This window comes from Lissotriton vulgaris, chromosome 10, assembly GCF_964263255.1.
Source record: "Lissotriton vulgaris chromosome 10, aLisVul1.2, whole genome shotgun sequence".
NCBI classification, from domain to species: Eukaryota; Metazoa; Chordata; class Amphibia; order Caudata; family Salamandridae; genus Lissotriton; species Lissotriton vulgaris.
In genome coordinates this window covers 196,772,867-196,800,494 of record NC_141698.1, presented here as the reverse complement: position 1 = coordinate 196,800,494, position 27,628 = coordinate 196,772,867, and the positions used below count along the sequence as shown (strand labels likewise).

General features: G+C 47.6%; 1 protein-coding gene across 1 annotated transcript in view; it reads right to left on the bottom strand.

The window, feature by feature from the left end:
• Nucleotides 1-27,628, bottom strand: part of SMG1 (SMG1 nonsense mediated mRNA decay associated PI3K related kinase) — a 1,828,328-nt gene that overhangs the window by 415,356 nt on the left and 1,385,344 nt on the right. Inside the window, exon 51 of the mRNA XM_086940872.1 lies at nt 969-1,195. Coding sequence (XP_086796998.1) covers nt 969-1,195 — 227 coding nt within the window. The remainder of the gene's footprint in view (nt 1-968; nt 1,196-27,628) is intronic.

The following is a 27,628-nucleotide window of genomic DNA, read 5'->3' as shown; positions in this document are numbered from 1 at the left end:
TCCTTCTTGCACTTGTGATGCACTTTGGACTTTGACTTACCTAACGACTCCGAGCAGGAACAAGATCTGGTAAAAGATCACCCCCTGATATCTGGCAGGGCATAGTAACCTGTGTCCAGGTGAAATCAATATGTATTCAATCGACATAAATACAGGTAACTAAGGACCTATCATAGCAAAGCTTTGCCTTTCCTTCCTTAAGTATTTCACTTTGGGAGTGGCAGTTACAATTTAGCACCTTTTTAATGCGCATTGGAGCAAAAATGACGGAGCCTTTAACCAGAAATATCCCTGTATTATGATGGGTACACTGGCCTAAATCTTCCATCTCCCCCTTATCACTGGACAACCCAATGCAGACATTCTTCCTAAGGCCCTATACCAAAAACCCTTTGGAGACCTTCTATTACTTAGCTGAATCTACCATAATCTTTGATTCAATCCTCAATAATTGCCGCGAGAATGTCTGAGGGATGAAACATGTTGTCAGTATAGATGTTGGATTATCAAGTGTCTACTATTTATACACAATGAACATTTTGATATAAAACTTAAGATCATATGAACAAATTACTCATTGATCTGATGCAACAATCCTTTCCAATGTGGAAAGAACATTAATTTTCACAGCAGGGCATTCCTTCCAATACTATCTGCAGCTTTGCATGGAAAGATTTCTTTACTGGATAGTGGCCTACCAATTTAGGGCAAACAATGCCTGGAAGGTACTGACCAAGTGGTTGCAAGAGCATGACGCTACATGCACAGTTGTACACTGATTTACATAATCTGAGACTCCTATCGGTAGTATAATTTTTGGAATGCTCACCTCTCAGAACAAGACATTACATCTGAGCAAATAGAAACAAATTCTAAAATTTTCAGAAAAGAAGATTCAACCTTTTCCACATTACTCCAAGCTACAACCTCAAAAGAATACTTCCACTTTACTATATAAATAGCCTTACCTTGCAACATCAACATTATGAGCATGTGTTTCTTCTTCGAGGCCCATTGCTGCATCCCTTAAATAGGCTTGAAGAGAATCAACAAGTGTCTGGAGAGGGACTCCATCAGTTGTTTGCTCAATTAGGTTGTCCAGTTCATTAAGCATGGTTTCTAGGGTGTACTCTCCTTTCATTAAGCATCGTAGAGCCTCAGGAAAAATGATCTGTCGGAAGTTCGAATTCAATTCCTATACATGGAATAAACTCAAATTAAGATCCAAATAAAATGGCAGAAAATACAGAAAAGATCAGCAAGCTACTTAAATGGGAAATTTCCATACACCAAATCTAAATAAAATGACCACGATCCCAATATCTTGCTCTCAAACTTTTTTTGTTGATTGCTTAAGGATGAGAAACTCAGCCTTGGATGACTATAGCAAACTACGCACTAAACACAGCTGTATGTTTGGTTACATTTGTTCATGTCTACCAGATTTAGAGTGGAGGTAGAGGTATTTAGGTTGGGGAAGGACTGCGTATTGATTTTTTCCATGCAATATATCTTTGAATCAACTCAATTATATATTTAATAAAGACTGAAATAAATTAGCAGTCTAAGGCAGGAAGAATGCCAATTCATAGAAACAAAAATACAAACATTTTGGAAAAATTGTATCCATAACATTCAATCCAGAATGATTCAGATATTTGTTTGTTCGAACTGGTAGGTAATCGCTATTCATCCAGATTCAAACCGCTACAGCTGTATGTGAATTCCATTTCTGGAAGTATACACTAAAAAAACAATTTGAATAATTTAATGCTTTTTGAAACACTTTTTTTTAAAACACTTTTTTTTGCCAATTTGATCCATTGTAATCCGTATTTAATTACATAAAATCTTCAATATTCTTACAGAGGTCATTTGGTTAACCAATGGGTTTTATTCTGATTTACATTGCAGTCCCCTGGCGAAGGGTGCAACTCCCCGAAATGCATTGGGTTTATATATGAAGGGTTCCCAAGAATGTAAAATTAATTCTAACATGTTACAGAATAAGGACTGGATGGGCATTTCTGCTGCATTAAAAGTGTGGAATTCTATTACCTCTGTAAGAACATTGAAGATTTTACGTAATTAAATACGGATTATAATGGGTCAAATTGGCTTAAAAAAGTGCCTAAAAAAGTGTTTCAACAAGCATTAAAAATAATAGTTCAAATTGGTTTTTCAGTGTATACTTCCTGAAATGGAATTCACATATAGCTGTAGCGGCTTGAATCTGGAGGAATAGCGATTACCTACCGTTTGAGGAGTGAATTTTCGACTGTGCTACCAGGACAGAGCACAGGGCAAGCCAGCACACTACATTTTCAAGCCTTTGAGCAGCGGTTGAATCAAGATTAAAAGATGCATAAAATGGAGTGCATGCCATCACCATCTTTGTATATTTCAAATATTTGTTTGCCAGTCAGAGTAATTCATCAAATGCAATGAGAGAAGGGAAAAAGTGTGGAAATACCGCTCAGACTTTCCAGTAGAGCCGCAAATGTGTATGCACTGCCACTTCATCGATAGGGACGGGCAGCATCTCAAGAGCTTTAACAACAAGAGCTACAACCTCTACTCTGGGTCAGAATTTGGAATACTATACTACAGCAGTCAGAAGGTGAGATGAAAGCTCTTGCCTTCCCACACCAGGAGACATAAGTCATATACTTTGGGCTGGAAGTTCAATGCCATGGGTTCAGGGAGAAATACGTTCTTAAAAGCCCAAGCACTGGGAGCCATGTAGTTGACAATGTATCACCTCTTCAGTTAAATCATTAGGTGCATATACAGATATATTCAGGGGTGTCTAAATCACTGTGAAAACAAATATAGATTTTTTTTCAAAGGGCAGTTTTTTTTGCCAAAGGTACATTTTTTTTTTTGTGTTCCTCATCTCCGCCATGGCTCTAATCTGTCGAGACAATGAACAGGGAAGAATGGCGTTTGGTAAGTGACATGCTGTCTCAGTCAAAGACTGGTGTTGGTATAATCAATGTACGGATCCGCCCTAAAACCCTTCAGCTATGTCATACTCCCATCCTAACCTTACCCCCAGTTTGCCATTAGACAGATTTTTACCATTAGCCAGTTACCACCATTGCTTTAGTCACCAATTCGCCTGGTAAAAGGGCGAAGATGTTATAGCAGAGAGAGTGTATCATGGCTTCGTAATCATTGGAACTGGGGGGTAAAAAAAAACCCCCAAAAAAAACCTCAGCTCAAACTATTGGGACCAATCGAGTTTCTGCCAAAAAGCTCTTTTATCTAATTTCCCGGCCCTGGAAAGATCCATTTTTATATTTGTAGCATGGAGGAACACCAGTCATGTAACGACGGAGGGGAAGCCTCTTTCCAGCGTTTGCAGATTTCTCGTCGGGCCACCAACATAGAGTAGAACAAAAGGTTGTTAGTTAAACTTCTCTTCTGATCTACTACTCCAAATATTACTAGGCGAAGATCTATAACCACGGTGGAGACTGCTGAAGAAGTTAGTTTATTGCCTATTGAACGCCAGTAAGATGTTAAATGTGGACAGTCGTAAAACATGTGTGCATCAGAGGCTGCCACTTGACCGCACCGGGCACACGCCACCGGTTCCCCTGTTGAAAATTTAGAGAGTCGCTGAGGGGAGTAGTAAGCCCTATGGAGGGTATACAAGTGATTTCTATGGAGCCAAGCTGGCTTAACTATGTCCCAGAGAATGTTACAAGAGGCAAGCCATAGTTCCTGCAAGTTAAGAGAAGGCAACAAGGAGCCCCATAATTGATCTGGAAGATGAAATTCCCCGTCCATTTCCTCTAAGATTAGATTGTAAAAAAAGGAGACCTTCTTAGGTGCAGGTATTTTATCAAGTAAAGAAGATTCAAGTTGACTGCTTCCTCCTAGGGGCATTTGAGGGCGACGGGAAGCCCCAGCTGTGTGTGTTTGTGCCCAACTTGAAATTTGTAAGAACTTCAATCTGGAAAGATTGGGGCCCACCTTGCTCGCTAGATGTTCCCAGGAAAGCATGTCCCCTTCCACAAACAAGTCACCCCATGTTAAGTTTCCAGCGTCTATTAATGGTTTTATCAAGACATCATTGGCCCAACCAGGAGGAGCAGGGAGATCCCATATAGGAGATCTATTCGAGTAGTATCCTATTTTGGTAGTAACTCAAAGATTGTACCAGGTTCTTGCTAGACCCTGCAACACCTTAAGTTTGATCTTCTTGAAAAATATGGGGTCTCCAAACTTAAAAAGAAACCCCAACTGCCCTAGTCCTTCACCCTGTAATAGTGTTGTGAACATCCGCTCGATGGCTTGGTCTGATGGTGTTTTTAGTAACATTCGGGCATGTGTCATCTGAAAGGCCCAGGCGTATATCTGAAGGTCTGGACCGGCCAACCCACCATTCTCCCTGCGACGCCTTCATTTCTTCCAGGCTATTCTTACATTTTTGTTCTTCCAAACAAAAGAAGAAATATCCCTCTGCACTTTCGCAATTAATGATGTTTCAAAATATAGTGGTATACTATTGAAAATAAAAGTCAACTTAGGCAAAATGGACATTTTAACTAAATTTGAACGACCCAGGAGTGTCAATGGGAGATGTCCCCATGAGCCCATTAATTTCCTGCACTCTTTAGCGACTAGGGTAAAGTTAGTAGAGGTGATCTGGTTGATCTCCTTGACGATTCTTAAGCCCAGATATCTCATGTTATCACAAAGTTTCACAGGCAACCCAGTTACTACACTGTTCCACACCATATCCCTGGTCTTGGTGGCGTTTACTTCATAGTCAGATATGTTACCAAATTCCAAAGCTAGATTTATGGCTGCCGGAAACGCAGTGCTGATATCTGAAGTCATAATCATAATATCATCAGCATACAGGGACACATTTTTTTTCCAGTCTCTATATCGGAAAGGTATGATATTATTATCCTCCCGAATTTTTTGAGCAAACGGCTCAATATAGAGATCAAAAAGCAAGGGCGATAGAGGGCAGCCCTGTCGTGTGCCCCTTGTAATAGCAAATGGCTCTGTCAAACCACCATTGACCAATATCGATGCAGATGGATTATGGTATAGAAGTTCCACCGCTCTGCGAAAACCCCGGCCCACGCCGAATTTTTCCAAGGCCCCCGACAGGTACAACCAGTTGACCCTGTCTAAGGCCTTGGTGGCATCCAGCGTGAGAATAGCCAAGGGAAATAAGGAGCTTGTTGCCATATCAATTGCTCCTATCAAGTCATACGTCAGCTCAAAGAGCTGACGACCCTTCACAAAGCCCTTTTGGTTGGAATGTAGAACTAAGGGGGCGACCTGACCCAACCTTTTAGCCAAGAGTGACGTGAAGATTTTATAATCAGCGTTGAGTATTGAGATGGGGCGGTAAGAGCCGCAATCGGTGGAAGCTTTGCCTGGTTTCAGAATAAGTGTGATCAATGCCATTATATGGGGGTAAATCACCCTCCAACAGAACTTGGTTAAATAGTATGACGAGAAAAGGAGCAATATCCCCCACAAGGTGTTTATATATCTCGGCGGGCAAGCCATCTGGCCCCGCCGCCCTACCACTTTTGCAGTTGTGTATAGCAGTTACTACCTCTTCTTCCGTTATTGCCTGATCTAAAAAGGCACTTTGCTCTGAGGTAAGTGATGGCAGTAAAATATTACTAAGCCACTTCTTTACATCTTCAGAGGAGATATTATTGTCCTCCTGATAGATTGTCTGAAAGAAGTCTTTAAAGGCTGATCTTATTTCTAAGTCCGAAGATACAGTACCGGAACTAGTTATTATAGACCCTATATTATTACGGGTCCTATCAGTTCTAGACTTCCAAGCTAGTAATTTACCAGCCCCTTCACCAAATTCAAAATGGGCTAGTTTATTACTTCCCATCTTTGAAGGATGCGCTGATTAAGTACTGAAGCTAGTTGCTCTTTAAACTTCAGCAGTTCCTCCTGTTTAGCCAGTATAACAGGATCCGGGGCATTATTGGAAGTTTCTAGTTCAGTTTGGACTAGCAATAGATTAGCCTCTATAGATGCGACTTCTTGGGTATACTGCCTCCTTCTGAACAAGGTTTTGTTCTTAATGACCCCTCGCAACATACATTTAAAAGCGTCCCATACTAAGCTAGGGCTCGCAGAACCGATATTAACTTTAAAGAATTCTTGCGCTTCAATTCTAACATACTCCAAATCATCTGAAGATGTAAGAAATGACCTATCTATAGACCATGATCTGATCGGGGGTTGAATCAGTACTTTAAGATCTAAAAGTACAGCCAAGTGATCCGACAGATGAGATGGTAAGTAGGTAACACTTTTTACTGAGTCAAACAAAACTCTACTCACTAAAAGGAAGTCGATCCTAGACCTATGACGATATTTGTAATTTCGGAAAGAAAAAACAGTTTTCTGTCCCGACCTTACTCTCCAAATATCTATAACTCCGTATTGAGACATTGCCTTAAGTAATAAATCTCTGGATTTAGACAAAGTATGTTGCCGACTAGAGGTAGTCTTGTCTAACACGGGGTCAAGTACAATATTAAAATCTCCTGCCATTATGATGGGTTCAGGAAAATGTAAAAGCTCAGAAAATAATGATACCAAAGCTGAGGGGTCGTCTCGATTAGGCCCATAGTAACCAACTATGGTAAGGCGTGAACCACCTATCACGACATTCGCGATTGCCCACCTACCTGTGGGATCTACTTTCTGCTCTATGAGTCTGGTAGTGATTGTTTTTTAAAAAAAGAATAGTAACCCCTCTAGTATTGGCTGCTTGAGAAGTAGTAACAGATAGATCTATCCATCTACTCTTATTTACCAAATCAAGTACTTCAGCCTCAACCAGGTGCGTCTCCTTGAGTATAATGACCTGTGCATCAAAATCACGTATATATTGTAAGATCGTGTTAGATCTGGGTTTGGTGCGCAGGCCATTAACGTTCCAGGAGAGGATCTTAATAGTACTCATGGCTAATGTTCCTAGTGAGGCTAAACCTTACAAGCTTACAACCCTTAATATCCTTCTCATATACAAAGTCTGTCCATTTTTTAAAAGTAGAATTATCTAGAACCAATTCGGAGATGAGAAACATTTTATACTTATTTGCCCTAACCCTCACCCTCGTGAACCCCACCCACCCTCCCTTAAGGAACCCTTGTTTATCTAACCGGAGCGCCTCCGGTTATGGTACTCCTAACCCAGTCTAAGCCCCCACGAAGCATTTGTTAATTATAATGTTGAGGACTGAACAAGTCTGCAAGGAGTATAACCTGTTGTGATTACTCTTAAAATCAGAAGTAAGTGCCTCAAGATATGAAGTGCTAGATTTATGATTTTTTTTTTTCATAGGTGATTAGTCTTGTAATTTTCTCTTTTTTTTTTCTTTCCTTTCTCTTATCCTTTACCCCCCTTTTTTTATGTGCTTTCTACGAGAGGGATAAACCAGTAGCTGTGGAAGATCAAAGAAAGGCTATGACCTATAGACTCTATGCTATTTTTATTTTTTTGCCTCTGTTCAAGAGAGGGGACAAGGCCCTGATCTCTCATCCCAAACCAAACCTGACCTGGCCTGCCCTCAACTCTTTGAAGTGCCAATACTCATCAATAACTCATCTGCTGCCTGAACTGTACGGATATTAAACATTTTGTTATTAAACATAATTTTCAAAGCACCAGGGAAAGTCAAATGTACCGATGCACCCAAATTCCTGAAGGCCTCCATTCTCTTGTCCAATTCCCATTGCCTATCCAGGGTTGCCCTTGAAAATTCGGATCTTATTTGAAAAAGAAAAATCTCCACCAGATAGTGATTTTTGTTTAAGGGCCAAATTGAGGATATGATCCTTTAATTGGAAAGTGTGAAAGTTAACAAGGATCTTCTGGGGCTTTGTCCGCTGCAGATTTCGCCTGAAGGGGTCCCTATGAATCCGCTGAATGTCTACATTCAATACCTCCACTGTGTGGGCAAAATTGAGAGATTTTTTAAGGAGTTGGATAATATATGATTTAATGTCAGATCCTTCACTTCCTTCAGGTACGTTTAGAATGCGGATATTACAACGCCTCGCATTATTTTCCAGGACCTCCATTCTATCCGCCAGAGCGGTGTCCTCTCTTGAGTTTCACTATATCCTCCTTAGGGTTTTCCAATTCGAGAGACATTGCAGCTGTTGTTTCTTCCAACACCCCGGTTATTAAAAAGAGCCCATCTATCTTATTGTCTAACGACTCGCAATATGACCGTATCTCTCTCTGGATTTTTGATGACTCCTCAAACCCCCGTTTAATATCAGCTGATAGATTAGAAAACATGGATAATATCGAGGAGAGTGAGAGGTCTGGGGGTGAATCGGCGGCACAAGCAGGTAGTGCCAAAGAAATGTCAGAGCTAGAGCTCGGAGGGGGGTTATGAACAGTTTGTGACTGAATATTCTGATTTACATTCAGAAGGGACCAAAGTTGTCGTTCCCCTGACTCTTCTAGCTCATGACTTGTGTCAACCTCCAGGGATGTACGCTCATCTGGAAAGTTACAGACCTCTGCTTCAGCATTACCGGTTGATCCCTCAGGGGTTGTAGCTGACTCGCAAATAAATAGAGGGCTGTTAAGACTGTAGTTATTCTCAATGCCCTGCTCTGCAGAAATCTCCGTAAGCAAGACAGTTGAATTAATCTCTAGCAGTGCAATGTCTGTAGATTCACAACCCTTCTCCCCAGGGTGAGCTTCATTACGGGCCTCTTCCTCCATAGTTTGCACGCTGGGATCTAAAGAAACCAAACAATTGGATTTAGCTATGTTCGAAGTTATACCAGAAGATGGAGAGAGATTGCTCTGCGCCAGGTCCAAAACCTGAGGAATGAGGACCTTGAAATAAGATCGCAATGAAGGCGTGATCTTAGAGCCTGGATCTAAGACTGTTTTTAGTAACTTAGATATTTTCACTCGTTTGGGTTTAGCCTCTGAGGAGAGATAGGAAGAAGTTTTAGAAGGAGTCTTACTGACGTTGCTGTTGGCGATAGTACTATTCGACTTAATCGACTCAGGCCCCCCTATAGTAGTATCCTCCCCTCCAGATTACAGCCTGGGCTCCAGGACTGAGGGCCCACTCGCCCCCCCTTTCTTCCAATCGATCTTTCTTCCTTTTTTTGGGGACGGATGTTAATATTTATTGGCTTTTTTCCCTCTGCGGCCCTTATTAGTGGTCGCTTAACACTGGTTTGTGGGAAGCTCAACTTGAACTAAATTGTGGCTTCTAAAGGAAAATGAATGTGGATTTTTAGCCAAACTACTATCGCTCTGCTCTATACTGGGACCTATGCCCTGATTCAGCCCCTCCTCAGATACCCCTGCTTGTGCCTTTAAACATTCACTATCGATTGTCTCCCCCCCTCCTTGTCTCCCCTTCACCTTCTTTGCTGCTGATACCAATAGATCAAATTTTACTGCCGCCGCCGCCGCTGTTAATGGCAGGTCCTTCACTTCCGTGGCCGCTGATGCTGCAGTAATCTTTTGGGCGCTTTCACTCCCCTCCCTCGCAATATCCCCGGAAAAACGTCTCTGCTACAGGATCGCAGTTGCCTTCCACGGCGGAGCTCCAGGGCGGCCCGGTTCCACTTCCACAAAACCGCCGACGTCAGTGTCTGCGGCTGAACCGCTGGTGAACTACGCGGAAGAGCTCCGACGGGCACTGAGCCAGTCTCGATCACGCCTCTCCGAACGCACATGGAGAGCGAGGAGAGACCCAACGGTCAGAGCAAACTTTTCCTTCAAGGTTTTCACGTCTTGGTCTTAGTCTTAGATACGTATCCCAAGTGTCCTGAATCTAGTTAATAACGCATCATTGCATTATTAGAGGTACAAGAATTTACAAATTCCTCATTTTTTCACCAAAATTTACAAGCTCCGCTAGAGCCTAGAGCGGAGTACCGCGGCAGTTAGCCTACTGCTGCCATGTTCCTCAGTGGCTGTATTCTATCTGCTTTCCCACAAGAGATTGCCAAAGGTTAATTCTGCAGTAGACCCATTTCAGCTGTGCAGTTGTGACTTGGATAAAAAAATGAAGAAATATATCATGATGGCCTTGAAATATTAATTGATTTCAAAGATTATATGCAACAGAATTCCAAAGGCCTTGGATACAATGCCCCAAGTGGCAACCAGCATTCACTAATCAGTTATCATCGGTATAAGGTTGAGTAATTTTGACCCCCAGGATCTTAGGGGTATTTATCAGAATCCGTATGGAATAAGAAAGCAAGTTACTTAAAGTTACTTACCTGTAACTGTAGATCTCCAGTATTGGAAGATTTCATAGATTCACATGCCTGAATCATTCCCAGTCGTCGAGACGGGAGACTCCGGTACATAAAAAAGCAATGCTTAGTATTGCAAACTGAAAAGAGGCCTAGGCCCATTTCCCTTTTGCAACCCATAACCTTTATGTAAAAGAGACCAAACTTTTCCCTGAACCAATCAGAGCTCCTCACCCTCTAGAACCTTCCTGAGAGAACCTTTTGTCCCTCAGATTTTCGCGCACTTGTGCCATAAACACTCTTTGTGCTAAATCCAAGGTGAGCATCTCAGGGGAGGAGGGTGGGTAGCATGTGAATCTATGAAAGCTTCCAATACTGGAGAACTACAGTTACAGGTAAGTAACTTGTTTTCTTACTCCAGTATTGGAGCTTTCATAGATTCACATGCCTGAATCAGAATAGCGAGCAGTAGTATAAAGCACATATTTTTTTTAAAAAAAATTCTAGTATAGTTACTTAAGACATCTTTCTATATCTATTCAATTTAGAATCTTGTATATTAATATTGCAATCACTCTTACCAAACATAGCAATAGAAAAAATTTGCATTTGTAACCAAGAAAAAGGACGGAGGGATGTAAAAGAGGGTTCACCGTTACTGGATAATGTTTCTCAGCACCGTTTCTCCCACGGCCACATCTCTCTTTGCGTCTGCTTCCAAGCAGTAATGGTGAAGGTGTGCGTAGTTTTCCAGGTCGCTGCCCTTGCAGATACCTTGGATCGGTACACCCGCAAACAAAGCAGTTGAGGTGGACACTGCTCTTGTTGAATGGGCACAAACTTGTGCGTTCAGAGGCTTTCCAACAGCTTGATGACAATATACTGTTGCATTGGAAATCCATCTGGCAATTCCACATTTTGATAAAGTGAAGCCCTTCCAGGGTGCGCTAAAAGCGACAAAAAGTTGTGAAGACTTGCGGAAGGGTCTAGTCCTTTGTAAATATGATTTGAGACAGCGCTGGACGTCCAGCGAATGTAGAACTCTTTCCGTCGCTGTTGTTGGTTGAGGAAAGAAACGTTTCAGGACTAGTGGCTCATTCAAATGAAAGTCAGTCGGTACCTTTGGAGTGAACTTCGGATTAGTCCAGAGAATCATTCTGTCCTCCTAAAATTGCATGAAAGGGTCTTGAATTGTGAGAGCCTGTAATTCCCCCACTCTCCTGGCCGAAGTGAGCGCGATGAGAAGCGTCACCTTCCACCATAGGAATTTGAGATCTGCCCTGTGTATTGGCTCGAAGGGCTACTTCATTAATTGTTGAAGATCTATGTTCAAATGCCAGAGAGGTGGTGGAGGCTTTCTTGGAGGAAAAACTCTGACCAATCCCTTCATGAATTGTTTAATGATTCTAGCAGACCATAGAGACGGTCCAGAGGAAGTTCTTCTGTAGCGTAATATTGCAGCTAAATGTACCTTCATAGATGCATGAGCCAAACCGGACTTAGCTAAAAGCAAAATGTATGGAATAATCTCATGAGGTGCCGAATTCAGAGGATGAATTTTACATCTTTGGCACCACAGACAGACTTTTTTCCATTTCATTCTGTAAGTTTAGTTCGTACTATCCGCTCTGGCCTTTGAAAGGATGTCTCTGCATTCCTTTGAGATCTTTAGATGTTGAAACTCAAAGTGCTCAGGAGCCAGGCCGCTAAGCGAAATGATTTTGGGTCCGGATGGAGCACTTGTAGAAGCGATGGTATTGGCTGGAGGCGAATCGGATGGACTTCCGACAGCAGCAGAAGCTCCGTGAACCAGTGTTGTCTGGGCCACCATGGGGCTATTAGGATTATCCTGCACGGCTCCTTCTTGGTCTTCACAAGAACTGGTGGTAGTAGGGTAATTGGAGGAAAGGCGTAGGCACAGACGCCTGACCATGCCATCAAAGAAGTATTTCCCCCAAGATCCCCGTTGGGGAAGCCAGCTTGCGAAGAACCGGCATTTTCTGTTCTCCGCTGTTGCGAAGAGGTCTACTGTCGGTTCTCCCCATCTTTGAAAGATGTTGTCTAGAATCCCTTGGTCTATCTCCCACTCGTGGCAGATGGATTTGAGCCTGCTGAGAGTATCTGCTTTGACGTTTTGGTCCCCTGGGAGATATTCTGCTGTTATGTATATCTCGTGTTGCAGTGCCCATTCCCATATCTTCTGGGCCTTCTGAGACAGGGAGAGTGGTCTTGTTCCTCGCTGCTTGTTTAAGAGGTGCATTGCTGTTGTGTTGTCCGTTCTTATTAACACAGGTGATCTTATCCTTGGTAGGAAAGCCAGAAATGCCAAGCGGACGGCTCTGAGTATTAGTAAGTTGATGTGTAGTTGTTGCTTGTGCAACTTCCAGCGGCCGCTGACTTAAAGGTCTTGAAGGAATCCTCCCCATCCTTCTGGGGACGCATCCGTAGTAAATATCAGTGGAGCTGGCTCCGTAAGGAATGTAAGACCCTGCAAGACGTTCCGCTTTTGGTTCTACCATCTCGCCGCTTGAACCATGACCAGCGTCACTTCTGCTATGTCCTCAAAGGATCCCCCGGTTTGACGCCATTGTAGATCTAGTTGCTCTTGCAACGTACACATCCTTAACCTGCAGCAAGGTACGAGGGGAATGCAAGATGACATCGTTCCCAGCAATGACTTGTACTTGCGTACTGAAAGACACTTTCTTTTGCTAAAGTCTTGGAAAAGTGATATAATTCTCAGTTGCCTTTCTTTGGAGGGGAACGCCTTGTTTCTCTCCGATCCAGAATTGCTCCTAAGAAAGTGAGGTTTCTTGTTGGTTGAAGGGATGATTTTTCCTCGTTTAAAGTCAGACCTAACCTGGCACACAACTCCACGAAAGCCGCTGTTGGCGATCGGGCTAATGCTGCTGATGGTGCCTTGACCAACCAGTCGTCAAGGTAAGGAAATAACTGGTGTTTCGGTTTCCTTAGAACAGCAGCCACTGGAGCCAGGCATTTTGTAAAAATTCTTGGGGCCGATTTCAGGCCGAACAGCAGTACCTTGAATTGGTAATGTTCTCCGGCTACCATGAACCGAAGGTACTGCTTGTGGGAAGGATGGATGGGGATGTGAAAGTACGCATCCTGTAGGTTTAATGTGGTCACATGATCTCCTGGGCCTAAAAAGTAGAAGGATGTCCTGAAGAGAAACCATTCTGAAAGATTGCTTCTTGAGATAGGTGTTTAGGAATCTGAGGTCTAGAATAGGACGCCATTGAAGAATGTTTTTCTTGACTAGAAAAAAAAAATCGGGAGTAAAACCTGCTTCCCCTCTGGGAGTTCGGCAACGGTTCTATTGCTCCCATTCGGAGCATTGTCCGAATCTCTCTTCGCATCTGATGTAAGTGCTTGACCTCTTGATGTTTCGGCGGTGTACAAGGGGGCGTTTGTAGAAGTTCTACAGTGTGACCAAATTGAATTAGGTTGAGGAACAATTGGTCTGTAGTTATTTGTTGCCAATTTTGGAAATAATAAGCAATCTTTCCACCCAGGGGAACATGTGACATCTGAGGAGTCGGTGTAGCCGGATATTGAAGGTTGTCATTGTCGTCGGGTGTCATCTTTCCCCTGACTATCTCCTTTACCTCTAGGAGAATATCTTGTGTAGCCTCCTGACTGGCGCTGTGTATACTGCTGACGTTAGGGCTGAGATGAGGCGAGGTAAGATGAATATCGTCCTTGCTGGTATCCTCCTCTGTAAGACGACTGGCCTCTACCCTTAGAGCCTCGAAAAGAAACTTTCCTATATTGTAGTGTTCCTAATGATTTTGCGGCATCAGTATCTTTTTTGATACTCTGCAGTGCCTCATCTATATGTTTGCCAAACAAATCCTCTCCATTGAAATGAAGGTCCAAGATCTTATTTTGGACCTCAGGTCTAAACGCTGTTGACCTTAACCATCCTTGCCTGCGTAGTACAGCTGCTCCTCCCAAAGATCTGAAAGCTGTGGTCGCAATGTCCATAGCGCAATCCATGACTTCAGCCGAAGTCCTCTTCCCCTCTTGCAGAATCTTCCTGGCCTCCTGTCTATCCGTCTCTGGTATGCGGTCTATGTAAGGCGAAAGGTCGCACCACATCTGCCTATCGTACCTGCCCAGAATGGCCAGGGCATTCACAGCTCTCACCAGAAGGGCAGACATGAGAAAAACCTCTTCCCCGCATTGTCCAATATTCTACCCTCTCTGTCCGGAGGCGTCGTAATAGGAGCCAAAGGATTTCTTGATTTCTGCTGAGCCGCTTGAGTAATAACTGAGTTCGGCTTGGGGTGGCCTAAAAGACAAGCTGGAGCATCTGAAGGCGCTTTATACTTCTTGTCCAGTCTGGCGAGTACTGGAGTCACCGTTGCCGGTGTCTCCATGACTTCAAGGCCTTCTTCCCATAAATGACTGACAATCGGTAAGGACCGAACTGTCTTACGATAAGGTTCCTTGAAGTCATACAAGAAACATTCAGTTTTTTCCGTTGACATGGTGAGTGCGAATCTGTTTGTGGCTCTCTCCATCAGGTTATGAAAACCACTGATGTCCTCAGGTGGAGAATCAACAGGCTTCGGCGAAGGAGATGAAGGGGACGGAATGAGATAATCGCCCCACTCTCTGCTAGGGTCCGTGATCTCTCCCTCTTCCTGCTCATCATATGTGGTCCCTGGTTCCTGTTGAGATCTTGGTGGTGGAGATCTAGGTAGGGGCTCTGGTAAGATCTCTCGCCTACGCACTGGCGTACTTGGTATAGAGCGTGGTTGAGGTCTAGCCACTGGAAATTCCTTAGAGGTATGAGGTACATAATATCTCTTTTTATTATCCTCAAGCATGAACTGCAGATCTTTTAACAAAGAAGATGGAACACTCGTCATCTCTTCCCGATACTCCTGGCGGTATTGTTGCTGGGGACGATCTTGAAATTCTTCATTTCGTCCTCTGAGTCACCTTCTTGGTACTTCACATGCAACTGCGACGGGTGACTAGCGTAACCAAAAGGACCGCCATCATCCTCCCCTTCTTCTGAATCCTCCTCCTCCAACAAGTGAGATGGTACCAGAGGAGTCACCTTACTTGGAGAGGTAAGTTCCGGAGTAATTGTCCTCTTGCTGGCCAAAAACCGTTTTTCTGGGGTTTTACCCTTGTAGACAAGCCAGTCGACGAGATCGCCGTCGAAACCGCCGACAATATCGTCGTCGACTCTACCGTCGTCGTTGCTGTTGACGATCCCGTGGTCACTGTTGTCGTCGACGATGTGATCGTAGTCGTAGATGCCGTCGTCGTCACAGATCTCGGCATCGACACTGTCGTTGACGGTGGTATTGTCGATGGTGATAAAGCCTTTGAAGAAATTTTCACCTCAGATTTCGTCGTCAACGATGTCATTTTCTTCGTCGACGATACCGTCGACGATGCAGATTTTCCATATCTTTCCTCAGGAGGTGTGGAGGCCGGTTTCTTGACTGAAAGCTTGACTTTATGGGGTGATTTTGAGGGCTCTGAGCTTGCCCTCTTTGTATGTTTAACTCCCGACGCATGACCCTTGCTCTCCTTTTCCTTGCTTGAAGGAGATTTAGAGGGACTGCGCCCAGAAGACCCTGGGGTGGTCTTTTTAAGGGCCTTCTCAGGTCTTTCCCCTGAGGTATGAGCCTGAGGAGATCTACTTCTTTTTTTCGATCTCCTAGAAGATGAAGACTCCTCCTCACTGTCACTAGACATGTCTTCCTTCCTGCAAACAACAAAATTGAAGGGGGTTCCCAATAGGGAATTTATTGATTAAGGGCAGGCCAGAGGGGTAAAGCAGCAAAAAAGAATTAAACACAGTACTCTGCCCGTATGGTATATAAAGGTCCTACAAGAGGATTCTAGGATTCACAAGCGGGTGACAGCAAGCAGTATTAGAGCCAAAAACACGTAGTGACTTTTTAGATTTCTTTATTTATCAGCCATTTGGTCAGCGACATTTTTTCTAAAGATTTCAGAATTATTATTTTTTTGGTTTAGATAAAAAAGACATTACATATATAACATATTCGATTTCAAGGAAAACAGTGGTCCCACACACACCACTCAATTCAAAACTCAGTCCACATTCATATCCTTTTCACTATCTTTCATTCAAAATTCCTTTCACACATCACATACAAACCAGTACAACAATGCTTAAGGGTGCAATCAAGATGGACAAAGTTGCATTGACAAAAGCACAAGGTGAGGCAGGAACAGAATGGATAAGGTAATCTAAATCAGATGAAGAGCTGCCATCAACAGGAAATACGCCAATGCGCGTTTCGGTATAAGGCCCGAATTAGGCCGCACCTTCGTCAGGGCGAAGAGGTACCATGGGGCGGGGAGACACACAACAGGACAACAGGTAGGTCGTCACTGCCACTCAGAAGGGAGTGGGAAAGGCTAAAAACTGACCCCCATTGCAGTTTTCAGTAAGGGGCCAGACCAGTTCGATTTTCAAGGTTTCTTAGGCGTAGCTCACAAGTTCTGTAGATTAATCAGATGGAGGTAAACCTCTCAAAGTCTCTTGAATCTTTAAAACGATATTCGCAAGTCGTTTCGGGGAACAACGACGTTAGACCTTAAAGGCGGGCCTAAAGAACGGCAGTTGTCCGAGGGTCAATGCAGCAGGAACCGCCTGGGCAAGAAGACGATTTCTTCCGAATCTAGTTAGAAGAATTAGAAGAACGAGATGTACAAAAGGTCAGTAAGGCTTCCGTCACAGATTCCAACTGCTCCCGATTCAAACGCGCCAGTGGTCTTTTTAAGGGCCTTCCCAGGTCTTTCCCCCGAGGTATGAGCCTGAGGAGATCTACTTCTTTATTTAGATCTCCTAGAAGATGAAGACTCTCCTTCACTGTCACTAGACATGCCTTCCTTCCAGGCTTTTAGATTTTAAAGCCATAGTAAAAGCCTTCCTTCACGATCCCTTAAAGCTTTCTTGGAAAATGTACTACATACCTTGCAATCCTTTGCCTTAGGGTCTGTAGAAAGGCAGTAGATGCAAACCTTATAAGGGTCATCTGTATAGAGCCTTTTCTTTGAACATGTGGCACAGGCTCTAAATAAACCTTTTTTCTCCTTGTCAGCCATTGCAAAAGATGGAGAAATAGCATGTAGTAATCCAAATAATTAAATCTGAATAAGAAGAAACTCTCAAATCCAATCCAGATTGAGTAGAACTGAAGAGTTTGAGCAGAGCTCAAAGGAGACTCGTAGCACAACGTGCAGTAGAAAATCTGAGGGGCAAAAGGTTCTCTCAGGAGGGTTCTAGAGAGTGAGGAGCTCTGATTGGTTCAGGGAAAAGTTTTGTCTCTTTTACATAACAAAGGTTATGGGTTGCAAAAGGGAAATGGGCCTAGAACTCTTTTCAGTTTGCTATACTACTAAGCATTGCTTTTTTATGTGCTGGAGACTCCCGTCTCGACGACCGGGAATGATTCAGGCAAGAGAATCTATGAAAGCTACAATACTGGAGTAACCCATGTAGTGTGTGGGCCATTCCATGAGCCAAGGGCAGTGTATTGGAGTAAGATGGGATATTCAAAGGCTGCAGCTCAACTGGACAGGGGTATGGCATTGGTTAAAGTGGTGCTGATTCATACTCAGTGTAGGAACGTGCCACTTTTTGACATGGGCACCCCCACTTTCTGTTCACTGGTACTGGTGTTGTAGACTGGTAGTGCACTAGGTCCCTGCTAACCAGTGCTAGTGCTCTTTCCCTTAAAACTAAGCAAATGTTCAAATGTATCCCATTGGCAAGGACCTTAGCACTGCTGTAAGTCCCAAGTAAATGGCACCCCTGGTACCCAGGGCATGGGTACTAAAGATGGTCTCGAAGGGCTGCAACATGTATTATGCCACCCTAAGGAACCCACACACAAATTGCATGCAGACTGCCATTGTAGGATGAATGAAATGGTGAAACACGCACTGTGTGCCATGCCCCTGTACACTGCAGTACTATATGTAGGTCAAGTTTAACTTTATTCAGTTATCAGATAAAAACAACCATAAAAGTACATATATAAAATTCATCATAATACAAAATATTCATACATAAATTGTGGCGAAAATAAAACAAGCCCATCTTGTTTAATTCATTTAAATAATTGTCTTTCGATATCTAAAAACAGATTTAAAAAATGCAGACCAGTGTGCAATAGTTCAAATATCCAATTTTTGCAGTTCTAAAAATGCAGGGCGACATGGAGTACATTCCATGATTTTCAACAGGGGCACAATCAATTTTTTCCTTGGGAGGATGTAAACTCTACAGAAAACAAGCATTTACAATGCAATAGGTCTCGCATTATTAAAGTTTGAGCTATTGGCATTGTAAATGGCAATGCCTTTTATTCATTTGTTTTTAAAACCTGCAATTGGTGCCTAAACACGCACTTTGAACGTATAGTCCTTGCTTACGATGAGCAAGGCTGGCAGTAAAAGAGACTGCCAGCCTTGCTTCTCATAACCATGGACTATATGTACGAAGCGCTTGTTTACGCACCGATGCAAATGAATAAAGGGCATTGTCAAACATCATTTTGTACTTAAATGCAATCACCAATAATAACGAGTGTTGGACCCGTCACCGTCTCCACATACTAAGTGCAACAGTTACACAATCAGTGACATTTAAGCAGGCGATCACTCTTCCCTGCAGCAGGTGCGATAACCCACAGTGCTGCAGGCCTCATGTTACCTGCAGACTGCACGAGTCCCTGGAGTACCCTCGCTAACCTGTGAGATGTTAACGGGGGTTGACAGACATCTGCAGCATGTGCTTTAACCAACTGAACTGTCACTGGCATGGTAATGTCTTTCCTCTGGTACAGAAATCCACAACCTGTGGGATTGCAGCATGTGACATGTATGTTGTGCAGAGAGGTGCATGCTCGTTCACTCGCAGGTTTCTTTTCAGCTGGAAGTATTATCTGGAAGTTACTCACTATTTAGAAGCATGTGCTATCTTGCTATAACCGAATTAACTACTGTCTCACTGGGATTGGGGCCTATTGTGACCTGGAGGTGGTGGGGGGGAGGTCACACGATCCTTCTTGAAACAGCAGTTCACACTTGGCAGGACATGCTCCAAATGCTGCACCATCACGGGTGCACAGAACCAGTAGAGATGCTCCATGTACCAGCTTTGCACCAGTGGTGAACCCTCGTGTGCCAGCAATGCGTTAGCAAAGCGCTGTCTTGTGCCAGCACTGTTTTAGTGAACAGCGCATACGTGCCAGCAGGTAACCAGTGTACAGTTCACAGCTGCTCGTGATTCACCAGTGACCACAGCTCCCCTGTGGCCACCGGTACAGTAGTGGACTTTGCGCTTTTGGTTGCACTGCGCAGACAGACGTCTGACACTACTCTCTTCTGCCGGTGCTGGATGAGGGAGCATATATGTGGCCAGAACTACACTTCTGCACAGCGTTGTACTGTGCGAGACTCTCGTTCTTAAATGCCCACTGTGCCAGCGCTGCACTAACACACAGTTCATTCGAGGCGCTCTTGCACTAGCGACTGTGGACCGCACCGGAAAGCTGTTCTGTGTTCGACACGGCCCAGTCGGCAGCTACCAGTAGCAACGTAAGAGGATGTGGCTTAAAGGCCAGAGCGGCCGACCTTGAAGCTGGAGACCCGGGTTCGAGTCGGGGAAGTTTCAAGCATAACGTGATTCTGGTCAAATCTCTATTGTCCCAGCCCTAAACAAAACAAGGATCAAACATGTCACCCGTGACTGTTCAACATAAATATGCTTAATCAATGCTCAACAAATCAAACCGCACCACCCACCAACCTTGTTGTATGCAGATAATACCGCATCCACCTTCCACTGGGAGGGCATGTCTCAGACATCATGGAATACCCTGACCAGAGCAAAGAAAATGTGACGAAGGAAAGCTACTCCTACATTACCTTGCCAAAATAGGGACGGTTACTCCGGGCTATTGCTAAACAAACAAGCACTAAGGGGTGTAAAAAATACCTTGGGAGGCAGGCGCCGCCGCGCTGCCTGCGGCGACCCGGAAGCTCTTGGCCGGCCGGCCAATCCGCTCGCGGCCGACCGGAAGTCCCGCCTCCCGAGGTCCGCGGCTGCCGGCGCATGGAGCGCCCTGCCGTCCGAGGTAGCCCGGGTCCCCAGGAGGGGGCCGGGGAGAAGGAGGAGTGTGGCGCCTGTTGCGGGGCCGGCGCGACAACAGGAAACAGCGCCCCGGTGCCGAAGGAGGGAAGAAGAGTCCTGCCGCCGGGCCTTGCAGCTGAGGAGAGCCGCCGCATGAAGGAAGCCGGTGAGTGGGTTGCTGAGCGGGGGGAAGCATGTGCGCGAGTGGGGGGGGAAGCATGTGCGCGAGTGCGGGGGGGGCGCGGGCTTTGTATGTGTGTGTGCGTGCGTGTGTGTGACTGTGGGGGAGGGAGGGGGGGGTGAGCGAGTGTCTGTGTGCCTGTATGTGTGTGCCTGCGCTCGCCTGTGTGTGCGTGCGTGCATGCATGCAGAGGGGTGGGGGCTGCCTGCGTCTGTGTGAGCAAGGGCTGAGTTACTCTGCGCATGCGCGGGTCAGACGCGCGCTCCCGCGGTCAAAACTGAGACTGCAAAAGCGCGCGTCTGAGTCGTGTCCATTCTCCTGAATACGGGCGACATTAGGTCTGAAGCAGACACCCTCAATGCTCACGCATTGAGCGTAGGTCTGCTCGACCTAAAAAAGGATATGAATGTCTGACTGCTCTGAGGAATCGTCACAAGGGCATTTAATTAGTTGTTTAATCCAGATATTCACAACAGGGAAGCTGAGAGATCGGTGTAACAGACTTAGTCTAAAACAAGTCAGTAAAAACCTTTCAAAATCGCTCATTTTTAACTTAATGTATGATTGCATGTGATCAGAAGTCAATCAATTGATGTGCGACCACAGTTTTCTTTACCATTTCTGTGTTAATTCTAAGGTCTCACAGATGCCTCATGCAAACATCTTTGAGGATTTTCCTAGATATGTCACACGCACTTGTGGGGACGTTATAATATTCCCTATGCCCTATTTTAATAAGGAACGTTCTTACATAGGTTAGCCATGCTACCCTCCCAACATTCTCTAGGCTCATAACATCCATTAAAATGGAGCGAGTGAACGCGCATTCCTCAGTTGACCAAATCCTGTGCCACAAGAGTACCGGGGCAACCTTAATGCACAAGTTACTACTTGTGTAACGATATATCTGTAAGAGACATTAGTTAGTGATAGATTCCTTACCTTAGAATATCCCCAGGCGTCAGACTGGATCCGGAAATTTTTGCGTAGCAATACCCCTGCGCGCTGGTAGGCGTCGTCTGCGGCTCCGCGTCCGTCGTCGGCGTCGTGAGCGCCGGGATGACGTCATCGGAGTATATAGACGGCGCCCATGCGCGCTGACGTCAGTTCTGATAACACAGCTTTTCCGCGCCAGATACGCAGAGCCATGATAGAACTAACACTGGTGCCATTGAAACTAGGGCCCTGAAAGGGGATGACCTTAACCCTAAATATCAGTTCGCAGAACGGGGAGGATGGGAGGGCGGTAAGGAATCTATCACTAACTAATGTCTCTTACAGATATATCGTTACACAAGTAGTAACTTGTGCATCTGAAAGAGACACGTTAGTGATAGATTCCTTACCTTAGAATAGATACCCCAGCAATACCAACCCCGGTGGTGGGTCTGCGAACCAATATCACACCAGAAAGTCCTGGAGGACGGAACGGCCAAAGAAGCCATCCCTCCGGACTTGACTGTCCAGGCAGTAGTGTCTCGCGAACGTGTGCAGCGAGGCCCACGTGGCTGCCTGACAGATGTCCTGCAGGGGGACACCGCGGCCCAGGGCAGTTGTCGTTGTCGTGGCCCGAGTGGAGTGAGCCCGCAATCCAGCCGGGGGCTCCTTCCTCGCCATGGAGTAGCATGCTTGGATGCACAAGATGATCCACCTAGAGATGGTCCTCTTGTGCACAGCCTTTCCCTTCTTCGCGCCCACGTAACCAACGAAGAGTTGGTCATCCACCCGGAATTGGCGAGTGCGGTCTAGGTAGAAGGAGAGCGCACGTTTTGGATCCAGACGGTGGAGCCTCTCCTCCTCTTTCGAGGGATGCGGAGGCGGAAAGAAGGTGGGCAAAGTGATGGACTGCCCGATGTGGAAGGCCGTGACAACCTTGGGCAGAAAGGAAGGTCGTGTACGCAACACCACCTTATCAGGATGAACAGACAGGAAAGGTGGAGAAGAAGAAAGAGCCTGGAGCTCACTCACCCTCCTGGCAGAGGTGATGGCAACCAGGAAGGCCGTCTTTAGAGTAAGGAGACGAAGAGGGCAGTTGTGAAGTGGCTCAAAGGGAGCACACATCAGATAGGTGAGAACCAGATTCAAGTCCCACTGGGGCATCACGAAGGGAACAGGAGGGAACATGTGTGTGATGCCCTTCAGAAATCTACTCACAATAGGGGACTTGAATAAAGAAGGCTGATCTGGTAGCCTCAAGAAGGCTGAAAGAGCAGAAAGGTACCCTTTAAGAGTGCCCAGAGCAGAGCCCTGCTGGGCAAGGGAAAGAAGAAAGAGCAGCACTTCCGAAAGGGGTGCAGAGAGAGGATCCACAGCCTTTGCTGTGCACCATGCCACAAATCTGTTCCACCGGCAGGCGTATACCGACTTTGTGGAGGGACGCCTGGCTGCCAGAATGATGTCGCAGACTTCGGGAGGCAAGTCAAATGGCCTCAACTGCCGCCGCTCAATCTCCAAGCTTGTAGGTGGAGACTGGACAGGTTCGGGTGCAGGACCGTCCCCTGCTGCTGCGACAGAAGGTCCTCCCGAAGAGGCAGACGAATCGGGGGATCGACTGACATGCTGAGTAGCTCGGGATACCAGTATCTTCGAGCCCAGTCCGGAGCCACAAGGATAACTTGGGCCCGGTCGCGCCTGATCTTCTTCAGTACTCTGGGCAGAAGTGGTATAGGCGGAAAGGCGTACAACAGGCCGCAGCTCCACTCGCGACGAAAAGCGTCTCCGAGCGAGTGCCGCCTTGGAAACTCCAACGCGCAGAACTGCTGACATTGCGCGTTCTCTTCTGTGGCGAATAGATCTAACCAAGGCTCTCCCCATTGTCGAAAGAGACCTTGCGCCACGTCCGAGTTCAGACGCCATTCGTGATCCATCATGCACCGGCGGCTGAGTTCGTCCGCCCTGGCATTCAGAGAACCTGCCAGGTGTTGAACCACCAGAGTCACGCCCTGATGTTCCAGCCACTGCCAGAGGCGCAGAGCCTCCTGGCAAAGGGTCCACGACCCCACACCGCCCTGTTTGCTGCAGTACCACATGGCGGTGGTGTTGTCGGTGAACACTTGCACCACGCTCCCCCTGACAGAGGGGAGGAATGCTTTCAGTGCAAGACGAATCGCCCGCAGCTCCAGAAGGTTGATGTGGAGCCGGGACTCCGCCGGAGACCAGAGGCCTCTGATCTCCGCCTCTCCCATGTGGCCTCCCCAGCCCTGGAGGGACGCGTCCGTCACAACTACGTGCTCCGGCTGGGGTAGAGAGAGGGGTCTGCCACTGACCCAGTCGCGGTCCGTGAGCCACCACTGCAGTTGCTTCGCAGTGCCCTCCGAGATCAGGACATGATCGGACAGGTTGCCCTGATGCTGGGCCCACTGAAACTTCAGGTCCCACTGCAGAGCCCGCATCCGCCACCTGGCGTGACGCACCAGAAGGATGCAGGAGGCCATCAGTCCCAGAAGCCGCAGCGTCAACCTGACCGAGACCCGGGATAACGGCCCGAAGATAGGAATCAGAGCCTGAATATCCCGAACCCGCTGCTCGGGTGGGTAAACCCGAAACTGCGCCGAGTCGAGAACCGCTCCGATGAAGAGGAGCTTCTGAGAGGGACACAGGTGTGACTTCGGCACATTGATGGAGAACCCCAGCAAGTGCAGGAGGTCGGCCGTAGTCTGGAGGTGGCTGACGACTGTCTGGGGCGAGCCCGCCTTCAACAACCAGTCGTCGAGGTAGGGGAAGACTGATACCCCTTGCCTGCGCAGATGGGCTGCGACCACCGCCATCACCTTCGTGAACACCCGTGGGGCGCTGGTAAGGCCGAAGGGGAGCACGGTAAACTGAAAATGCTCTTGGCCTACCGTGAACCGCAGGTAACGCCGGTGGGCCGGCAGGACGGGGATGTGGAAATAGGCGTCCTGCAAGTCCAACGCTACCATCCAGTCTCCTGGGTCCAGGGCAGCCAGGACCTGAGCCAAAGTGAGCATCTTGAACTTCTCCGTCCGGAGGAAGCCGTTGACGTTCCGTAGGTCCAAGATAGGGCGTAGGCCCCCTTTGCCCTTCTTGGGTACCAGAAAGTAGTGGGAATAACAGCCACGTCCTACTTCTGGCCCAGGAACGCGCTCGATGGCCCTCTTGGCCAAGAGGGCCGAAACCTCCTCTTGCAGAAGTTGCAAGTGATCCCCCGACACACGGTGGTATTGAGGTGGCATGGATGGAGGGGAAGACTCGAAGGGGAGGGAGAAACCCCTTCGGACAATTTGCAGCACCCACCTGTCCGAAGTGACTGTATGCCAGTGGGAGAGGTGATGGCGAACCCTGCCTCCCACAGGCGTCACATGGGCCTGAAAGCTCGGACTAGGAAGGTTTTGAGGCGGGGGCTGCTGAGGGAGGTGTGGACTGGCCTCGCCGCTGTCCCCGACCACCGCCACGGCGGTTCCCACGGCCGCCACCGCGTTGCTGAACATGCTGCGGCGCGTGGCTGACGGTCCGTGGTGGGGCGCCCCTTCCGTGGCCACGAAAGGAGCGAAAGGCACCCGATTGCTGGCGTGGGGCCGCAAGGCCCAAGGACTTGGCCGTGGCCCTGGAGTCCTTAAAACGTTCCAGCGCATGGTCTGCCTTGTCGCCGAAGAGGCGACGGCCATCAAACGGCATGTCCAGGAGAGTGGCCTGGACATCGGCCGAGAAATTGGCGGACCTCAACCAGGCGTGGCGTCGAACCGCCACCGTCGTTGCCATCGCCCTGCCCAGTGAGTCCGTGGTATCCAGCCCACACCGGATGGAAAAGCGTGCCGCATCTCGGCCGTCCGCAAGGGTTTGGCTGAGTTTAGCCCTGACCTCCTCAGAGCATTGTGGCAGCACCTCCGCAACCGTGTCCCACAAAGTGTGGGTGTAGCGGCCCAAGAGACAGTTGGTGTTCACTGACCGGAGCCCTAGGCTCACAGACGAGAAGACCTTCTTCCCGAACTGCTCAAATCTCTTGGATTCCCTGTCGGGCGGGGCCGACGGGAATGCGGACTGGGAGTTGGAGGCCTGGATGACCAGGCTCTCGGGGGTGGGGTGGGTGGACAAAAAGCAAGGGTCGCCCGGTGCCGGGCGGTAGCGTCTGGCCACGTTCCTATCCACAGGGGGACCTGTGGCGGGCTTGGACCAAGTGCCCAGCAGAACGTCACACAAGGCCTCATTGAACGGCAGAAGGGGCTCCGCGGAGCCGGACTGCTGTTTGAGTACCTCAGTGAGGAGATTAGTCCTCACGGCCGCGACGGGGAGCTCAAGGTGTAGGGCCTTAGCTGCCTTCGTCAACACTACACTGTAAGCAGAACCCGCCTCCGAAGCCACAGTCGGGGGCGACGTAAATCCAGTGTCTGGCGATGTGTCAATACCACTGGCCTCCCCAAGCTCATATGTCCAGTCCTGATGAGACTGGCAATCACGTGCCAGAGGGTCCTCGGACCCCTCCCACTGCTCCTCGTCACCCGGCTCCTGGAGACCAGGATCAACAGCCAGGGCCTCCTCGTGGAGATAGAATTCTCCGAAGGTCGTCGGAATCGGCGCCCAGCGGCGCCCCTCCGACGCCTGAGGCGGACCGTAGGAAGCATTGGGGTCGGCAACCACTACGGCTGCCGGGGACGACACCTGAAGGGACGTCGCCGGTGAGGTCGTAGGGTCGACCGGCGAGGTCCCGGATCCGGAGCCGGATCCAGCGAGGTCGCGCGGCGCCGGGACCGAAGTCGCCAGCGGCGCCGGGGCCGAAGCACCCGACGACGTCGGGGCCGAAGCGCCCGACCCGGAAGGACCTCCAGACGGAGCCGATCGGCCCGAAGGCGCCACGGGAACCGACTGAGGAGGGAGGGCCCTCATGGCCATGAGGTACCTCTCGACCTCCTCCTGCGACGCGCCGTGCCCAGGGACCCGAAGGTGTGGGGCAGGCGGCGACGCTTGCGACTCCCGCGGAGCCGCGTGGGCGGTGTCGCCCGAATCCCCGGTCGCATCGTGCGAGCGACGGGGCGGGTCGGAGGACCGATGGTGTCGCTCCGACCTCTCATGCCTCTTTCCTGAGGACTTGGAACCAGACGATCGGTGACCACTCCCGGAACGTCGATGACTCCGACCTCGCGACCTCTCCCTCGACCTCCCGTGGGACCGGGACCGGGATCTGGAGCGGCGCGGGGCCGACTGCCTCAGCTCGAGACGCTTGCGGGACCGCTCCCGCCTAGCCTTCGACGTCAGGGCCCGGCAGTCGTCACAGGTTCGATCGTCGTGGTCGAGGCCTAAGCACTTCAGGCACCGGCGATGGGGGTCCGTGACCGACATGAGTCGGCCGCACTTCGAGCAAGGCTTGAACCCGGGCATCCCTGGCACCGATAGTCGAGAATCGACTTAGTAGAGGATCAAAAGATCAAAAAAAAAGTTTTCAGTCAAAAAGTGACTGGGGGTAGAGCTTCTTCCGGATCTGCGCTAGCTGGCGCGGAAAAAAGAAGAACTGACGTCAGCGCGCATGGGCGCCGTCTATATACTCCGATGACGTCATCCCGGCGCTCACGACGCCGAGGACGGACGCGGAGCCGCAGACGACGCCTACCAGTGCGCAGGGGTATTGCTACGCAAAAATTTCCGGATCCAGTCTGACGCCTGGGGATATTCTAAGGTAAGGAATCTATCACTAACGTGTCTCTTTCAGATAATATCTTCTATGTACGGTACCCCTAACTCAGCATGACTGACATAGGTTGAAACGCTATACGGTACTATTAATAGGGATTTTAAGAAGTTGTCCTCTACTACTTGTAGTGTTTTTTGTATTTACATAACCCCATACCCCTGCACCATATGTAGCAACTGCCACGCAGGTAGCTCTGTACACAGTTAAAAGCTCCCTGATAGGTTTTTTGCTTATCATTCTACTGAATGTTTTCAAAGCTGTGATAGATTTACAGAACAGTAATCTCCTGGATTATATTGAGTCATTCCAACAGCCTGTTCCATCGAACAATACTCCAAGATATGGAAACGTGGGGGTCTGTTCAAGTCGTTTAGAGCCGACAAATATTGTT